The following is a 7948-nucleotide window of genomic DNA, read 5'->3' on the forward strand; positions in this document are numbered from 1 at the left end:
CTCTGTGTTTTAAAATTTTAGCTTGTTACTCTCCCTGCCTCTCTTTGTGGCCTTGTGCTGCAAAGTGCAAAATGCAAATATGTGAGAAGGTTGAAGTTTCACGAGTAATCCACCTCAAAAGAATCATCAAAGGTCACTTTCTGTTCTTTACCTCTCTCTCTCTCTCTCTCTCTCTCTCTCTCTCTGCTCATTGTTGTAGAATTTTTTTTATTATATTTGATGACGTGAGGTAGAATAGAAACGGTGGAACTCAGAAGAGTCAAAACATTGCTGCATGTAACGATAAAAGAGAAAAAAATTCATTCATTCCGGCCGAAATTACCCAAAATTGGCCGGAATTTGAGCCGAGGTGGAACAGAGTGTATTCTTGTTCCGGTTTTCATGCGGGTACGAGAAATTCCGTCCATTCCGCCCGGAACGGAACGGAATTAATAACATTGATGCATACTTGTTTAATGTGTGTGTAATTTTTTTAAGCTAGGGATTGGGCGTGGTATATATAAAATTTTTACGTAGATTTTTTTTTTTCATAAGTAAAATTTTTCACGGAATCTATCGTGAGAAAGCATTCAAAAAGAAGCTTAAGTAGGCTTAGTTGACTAGAGTCTTTTTTCTTTTCTTTTTTTGGTGCTGAATAAATGCCTTATTCAAGAGAATCAAGACAAAACGGGAGAAATACAACTAGGAGAAGGCCTAGGACTATCTCTATCCGTAGACTCAACGAACTAGGCGAAAAGTTGGAGATGGAAACTGAACAATTTATGATTTGTTCATCTATAACATTGCTAGCCCACGTGTGCTTTTCCCGAAACAAAGAAGCTCTTCCCATCAACTTTAGGGCGGTTTGGTACGGTAGCTTAAATAATATTTTTAAAATTTTTAACAATATTATACGTATTTTTGTATTTTTTCAGCAACACATATTTTTAAAAAAATACAAATAATGTTATTAGAATGACGTTATTAAACGGATCCTAATTTTTCTGGCACATGTTGCTTACTATAAGTCCTATAGTTTGTTGAAAACACCCCATCAACTAAATTGTAGGAACTATATAGAGGGAACCACAGTTTTTTGACATGAAACTTTGCTTTTCCTTTATACCTCTTATGTTTATTGTTAACCATTTTGGATTTCTGTTAATGGATGCTCAAAGATTAGCAAACTGAATTCAAGGCTTCAAATGATCTTATGCCCTACTCGTAACAAACAGAGCTAGCTTCCCATTCAAGTTTCAACAGCATTTTTTGCTATTTTTTATTTTTTATTACTTTTTTGATAAACATGCCACAAACACCATGAAAAGCCAAGACCTCATACCTACAATCTGAGCCTTCAACCAATCCCCATTGATGGCATTAACAAGACTAATGATCTCAATCCAAGATCTTTTCTGGCTCAATTGCAAAGAATATATATAATCAGGATTACACTTACAAATTATCTTCTAACTTCTATATTTGGGGCTTCCATGGGCGATGGCTCTTAAGTAATGGTATATACACAAAAAAAATTTAACTTTTTTGTTCTTATCTAGACCCACTACTAATATCATTTTTTTATCTACCACTAACAATCTACTATATCAACAGGTGTCAGTTTTTTGTATCTCTAAAACTTTCTCTATAGTAATAGGTCGAGGCTTGTGATAATACATGCCCAAAACTTCATGAACACCGATAAGCCAATGTCCACAAGTGGATTGGGGAAAACAACAAAATCCTCCTATAGTAAAGGTCCTTCATCACATTTGCTAGCTTCCCTGAAGCAGTGCTTGATTTTACTAATGTTGAGTTTCACTTGGCAACCGTATTTGGTGAGAACTCGATTTTAGAAACATTGAGTTCTATGGAAAACTCAATTTTAGTAACATCAAGTTCCATAACAAGGATACCGCCATAAATTTTTCAAAAGGATAGCTATTTGGCTAAAAAATTCACTAAAGAGAGCTAATTAGCCAAAATCACCAGTATTAATTAAAGTGTAACATGGCGTGATATGTTATTATAAATGAAAAATATAGATTGTTTTCACATTAACACTATCATTTTTCAAAAAAGAACATTTTTTAGAAAATTATCTCATTTTCTTATGTTTGGCAACAACCTTAAAATAAGTTGAAAAACTATTTATTGACTTTCTTTATTTAAATTCGCATGAAATAAAGTTGTTTTCCTTATTTAGTTTTGCATGAGATAGAGTTGTTTTAGTGAAAACTTATCTTCACATAAATAAAAGAAATTAAAAAATAATTTTGCTTTTAACTCATTTTTATTTGATACTATCAAATATACGAAAACGTGAAAACGTATCTCTATTTTTTTAATTAAAACAAACTGAATGAATAGAATAATACAAACTTTTTTATGCCAAAAGTTTTGTAATATAAGAGCATTAACATTAGGAAATGCTAATGTCAAATTTAAGGGAAATTTGAAATTTTAAGCTCCAAAATCATCTGTATTGATGAATGCTAAACAATGGTATTGCAAATTTTTTTGCAATATTGTTACAGTGCAATTTATAATTACACTATAGCAAGTATTGTAAAAAAATAATTATATTTTATTTGGAAGAAAGCTGAAAATGAGAGAGAGAGATAGGAGAGAAAAAAATATAATTTTGAGATATATTATTTTATTATGTAGATATATTATTTTAATAAGTAAAAGAAAAAAATTAAAGTTTAAAATGTGAATATATTATAAAATGATATGATATAATGATAAAATGACTTTTTAAAATTATACAATAGAGTATCATTGAAATTTTTTAATATTAATAATCTAATTTACATAGGCTAAAAATGCGACTTTCACCGTGAAAGTACAAGTGTACAACCACAGCACCGCAAGATTGCCCCATTGGGCCATAGCAAACCAACAACCAACCACATTTGAATTCACTGGTCCACCACCTGCTGAGCTTGTTATCTCCACACACTCACTGAATTGCTAAGCTAAGCTCTTCGTCTTTTTCTGGGTACTATGGGTTTCTTTCTTCCATTCTTGTAGTTTAAAAACACAATCTTTTAGTGAAAAATCCATATGATTCTCACTGAGTAACCAACAAAAATCGAAACTTGCTTAGATTTTTGCATCTGGGTCACTGAACCCAACTCAAATTCACTAGCTTTCCTTCGTGGGTTTTCTGTGTTTGATATATCCATGGCTTCTGCAATGCTAGGTGGAGCTGAAAACCTAAGACTCATTAGAGGAATAACCCCAAATGGGTTAGGTTTTAAGGGTTCAGATTTTCATGGGAGGCATTTTCCCAAGCTGGGTTTGGTGTCTAGTACTAGGATTTCCAAGGCTAGAACCATGGTGCCCATGTGTAGTGCATCAACTTCAAGGCCAGCTTCACAGCCTAGGTTCATACAGCACAAGCAAGAGGCATTTTGGTTCTATAGGTTCCTCTCAATTGTGTATGACCATGTTATAAATCCTGGGCATTGGACTGAGGACATGAGGGATGATGCACTTGAGCCTGCTGATCTCAGTGACCGGAATATGATAGTAGTAGATGTTGGTGGTGGAACCGGTTTTACCACTTTGGGGATAGTTAAGCATGTGGATGCCAAGAACGTTACAATTTTGGATCAGTCACCTCATCAGCTTGCTAAGGCTAAGCAGAAGGAACCCTTGAAGGAGTGCAAAATTATTGAGGGCGACGCGGAGGATCTCCCTTTCAAAACTGATTATGCAGATAGATATGTATCTGCAGGAAGGTATATTGTGCAATCTTTTTATTTGGTCTTACTCTGCCTTTTTCTTTATACTGTATCCTATTGTGTATATTTTGATTCAATTTTGTTTATAATTTCAATTCTTAACCACATCATGATTTTTTTAATTGGAGAAGTTTTGGTTGTGGATGATACTTTATTGGGGACTTGGCTTTGTTTGTGAGATTTATGTGTTGTCTTTAGGTAAAGATATAATTATTGCCAGGAAGATGTGAATTAAGATTCTGCCCAGGATTGTGCTTGACCTAGATTTTTGAGTTCAAAAAAATTAGATTGAATATCTTTTAATTCGTTTGAAATATGCTTTCTTCACTTTGATAATGAGTTTTCCAAAATCGGGTTTGAATATAAGTGTTTACCCAATTGATACATGTAGATAGATGCATATTTGTATAGGATTTTCCCTCCTATTTCTTTGAGCAACGTCTGAACCTTTGATCTTGGGGTAGCAAAACACACCACTAACCACCAAGAAGAAGAGGATCGATACTTTGTATAGGGTCTGTGTTGGCATATGAATGAATAAATGATAGAAACATTTTGTATGTAGAGTGATATGGAATACCAAATGCTATTCTTGTGTAGTAGGCCCATTTTCCTCCAACCCCTTCAACCAAAAGGGTCTTGTAGGAGTCTATATATAGATTTGGGTATTTCAATTTGCAGATTGTAACAATGATAGACATTTTTGCTGATCTGGGAGAGAGGGTTTTCAGTAGTGTTCTTGTGGATTTTTTTCTTTTTCTTTTTTTAAGTTGATATCTTATGTGGGTTTTATTATGGTTGCATTTCTCAGTATTGAGTACTGGCCAGACCCGCAGCGTGGCATCAAGGAAGCATACAGGGTGTTAAAACTTGGAGGAAAAGCATGCGTAATTGGCCCTGTTTATCCAACATTTTGGTTGTCTCGCTTCTTTGCAGATGTCTGGATGCTTTTCCCTAAGGAGGAAGAGTACATTGAGTGGTTCGAAAAGGCTGGATTTAAAGATGTCCAGCTGAAAAGGATTGGCCCAAAATGGTATCGTGGAGTTCGTCGCCATGGACTGATCATGGGCTGTTCTGTGACTGGTGTCAAACCTGCATCTGGTGATTCTCCTTTGCAGGTAATTGTTCTTTATAATACTCTGTATTATGTTGCTTTGTTAAAAGACATTTGGTGCAGTGTATATGCTATCTCATACCTCCAATCTGTGAGTTTTTCACTTCAAATTTATGACCAGTTTGTAACTTCATTTTAAATTAAGGCTGACACACGAATGGATACAATTGGTGAGATTGTTAGAAAGCTTAACAGAGTGTTATTCTGTTTGCACCCTTCCCGTGACATTTTATGATTCTATTTTAATGCATTTGAAAGCTTAATCTTATGAAGTCTGTTAAGAGTATTGTGTGTGTGGACAACATGTGTTGGTTGCTCTCTTGATGCATTGGCTTAAAGTGAATTCTATTGCATATCCAGGCTATGTATTTAAGTATTGTTCATGTTATTGTTATTGTTATTGTGATAGTTTGCTTATTGTTATGATAATGGTCAAGTGATTCGATTTCATTTACTATCGGCTTTAGCTTTTTGGACAAGTAACTTATCATGGTTAGAGCATGTGGTTCTAATTTTGAACCCTATAGTTGGGTCCCACTTACTAAGGGAGAGCTTGGCCTTGAATATGAGGGGGACTGTTAGAATAATGGTTAAGCTTTTGGGACAAATGGTTATTTAACAGTCATCTACTTTGACTTGTTTTGGGCAATTGTTTTCTCAGAGTTAAACCATATATCAATTGTCTCAGATATAGTTGTGGATCTGTTAAATTGAAATTCAAGAGTTCTTTACTCACTTTACAAACTTAATGTATTCTGTAAGAGATGTTGTTTGTGTTTGTGACAGAGAGACAAAGGAAAATAGAGAACATGTAGAAAAGTTGTGTAACCACAATAAATGAGCATAAAAAAGAATGATATTGCTAACAATGCTAACTATGGTAGTAATATAAATTAAAAATATCATTAATAAAGAGTACAATACACTAGTAATATAATGAAATGGAAAATTTAGAAGAGCGTGCTACACTAGAAAGAATGGCATGAAGCAAAGCATACATCTGTAGTTTATTACAAATTTTCACTCGTGCTATTTTATATTTTTGTTTCGTCTTAATGAAGTTTGGTTTTATTAAGGAAAAAAAAAAGGTTGGACTTTAAGATTCACAAGTTTGGCTCGAATAGTTAAATAGATGATCAGAGAAAAATGTCAATAAGAATTATCAGATAAAAAAAAAAAAAATTCAATAAGAATTATTAAACCAAGCACTGATTTCCATACCTTTAAAGTGAACTTTTGTTTGTACCTCATCAGAATCTTTGCTTGGTTGGTTGTATGTTCTGCACTCTTCTTAAGGTGGCGATTGTATTTGATGGGTTGAAGCTTGTAATTGAATTAGTTTGGTCACGGCAGCGAGTATGCCATAGAACCCAATTATTTTAATACTGATTTGAAATTTTATTGGAATTCTTGAAAGCAGTTCCATGCATGAGGGAGGATTTAACAAACAAACTACATAGACATTCTTTACCGTCAGGGTTTCAGTGCCATTCTCTTCTTTTCTATTTCCACCACCACAAGCACTAATATTGAAACAATTTCAGGGCTTATCTGAAGTCATGACACAACCAAATATCTAAAGAAAATTAATTTAGATATTCAAATTTATCCCATTTATCTCAATTATAATACCTTTTGTTTTATTTAAGACCTGCAACCATTCAGATTTTGCTGAATGGCCAAAGAGGGTTCATGCAGCTCACTCAAAAATGTTTGGATCTTAGTTTTACTTTCAGTCTTCCTTCGTTAATAGTAGTTGTAGAATGGTGACTACAAATTTCCACGCTGTTGGACTACTTTAGAATGGTATTATTGCATTGGAGGGGATAGTACATGTGCCACTATGCTTCTGTCGTTATATATATATATATATATTGCTTTACAAAAATATCTGATTACCCTACTACTGACTGCATCTTTCCTTGTTTTTCCCTCATTATCTCTTGAGATTTATGACTTAGTGCATTTTAATACAGCTTGGTCCGATAGAAGAGGATGTAAGAAAGCCCGTAAATCCATTCGTGTTCCTCCGGCGCTTCATTTTGGGTGTCTTGGCATCAGCATACTATGTTCTTGTTCCAATTTACATGTGGATCAAAGATCAAGTTGTGCCCAAAGGTCAACCAATCTGAGAGGGAATTTCTTGGCTCCTGCAGCTGATTGCAATGCTCTATCCATATGATTACATTTTCTTCCCTCATTTGTAAACAAGTCAGCACCTTAATAGCCCTTTTCATGGTTCTGTTGATGCTCTTGAAATAAGTTTGCACTAGAGTCTACTAGTCTTCTGTAGTTTTATGTATCTATGTTCAGTTATTCACTGTTTTCCGAGTAACCACTAACTTGAAAATGCAATGCTTTGGTGATGAAGTATTCACTCTCTTCTTTCATTTTTCTCCATACTGATTTGCATTCCAATCTGTCTTACCCATTATATAGCTACTCAAATGAGTATTCACGTATTATGAAATGAAAATGTGGGGTCCATGGGCCTGATAGCCTCAGTCCGTCATACAGTAGGCCCAAGGCCCATGCCGAGGAGCGCAAGCTATTTCTGAGGAGAAGGGGGGAAGCCTATTCTCTTGAATCCACGCCGAGGACACCTTGTCCTCGGCCTGACAGGAGTGATTTCAGAGAGTGGCTAACCCCAAAGCAAGCTGTCACTCTCGCATTTAATGCACTCAACTAACCCCCCTGGCCGCATTAATGGAGAGGTAACCCCTTGGCAGGATAACGTTGGTCAGAGTGAGCCACTTGAGTATCGATAAAGCCTCTGATGGGATGGACGACCAGAGAAAAAGGCGAATAGGCAATCAACAGATGGAAGCAAAAGATAGGAAGATTAAAACTATAAAAGAAGAGCTAGAAAAGCCAATAGAGGGAGGGGGGAAAAGGAAGGGCCTCCTCGGCCACAGGCCGAGGAGCATTCCCTCATTTGTAAGAAAACACTTAGCCATTTTCAAAAAATAAGTTTGGGCATGGTGATCAACGGCCAGCACCTAAGCCTGTCAGCCCACTCTCTATAAATGTATTGTTTGGGCTTGTTGGGCTAAAAACCCAATACTCAATTCAAATTGAGTCCTTACAATTGGCGCCATCTGTG

At 35.3% G+C, this 7948-nt stretch overlaps 1 protein-coding gene across 1 annotated transcript; it reads left to right on the forward strand.

Moving 5' to 3' along the window:
* LOC112034239 (2-methyl-6-phytyl-1,4-hydroquinone methyltransferase, chloroplastic) lies at window positions 1-7235 on the forward strand. Its single transcript, XM_024067046.2, has 4 exons — window positions 1-132; window positions 3188-3728; window positions 4543-4849; window positions 6822-7235. The coding sequence occupies exons 1-4, from the start codon at window positions 72-74 to the stop codon at window positions 6975-6977; spliced, it is 1065 nt and encodes a 354-aa protein (XP_023922814.1). The 5' UTR covers window positions 1-71; the 3' UTR covers window positions 6978-7235.
* Window positions 7236-7948: the final 713 nt, after the last annotated feature.

The sequence above is a fragment of the Quercus suber genome, unplaced genomic scaffold (genome assembly GCF_002906115.3).
Source record: "Quercus suber isolate HL8 unplaced genomic scaffold, Cork oak 2.0 scaffold_878, whole genome shotgun sequence".
Taxonomy (NCBI): Eukaryota; Viridiplantae; Streptophyta; class Magnoliopsida; order Fagales; family Fagaceae; genus Quercus; species Quercus suber.

What these genes read in the sequence shown, in the direction of transcription:
- LOC112034239 (XM_024067046.2), top strand. Translation starts at nt 72, where the DNA reads ATGCAAATATGTGAGAAGGTTGAAGTTTCACGAGTAATCCACCTCAAA. An exon ending in AGATATGTATCTGCAGGAAG is followed by an intron (nt 3,729 to 4,542) that starts GTATATTGTGCA and finishes TGCATTTCTCAG; the next exon opens with TATTGAGTACTGGCCAGACC. An exon ending in CTGGTGATTCTCCTTTGCAG is followed by an intron (nt 4,850 to 6,821) that starts GTAATTGTTCTT and finishes ATTTTAATACAG; the next exon opens with CTTGGTCCGATAGAAGAGGA.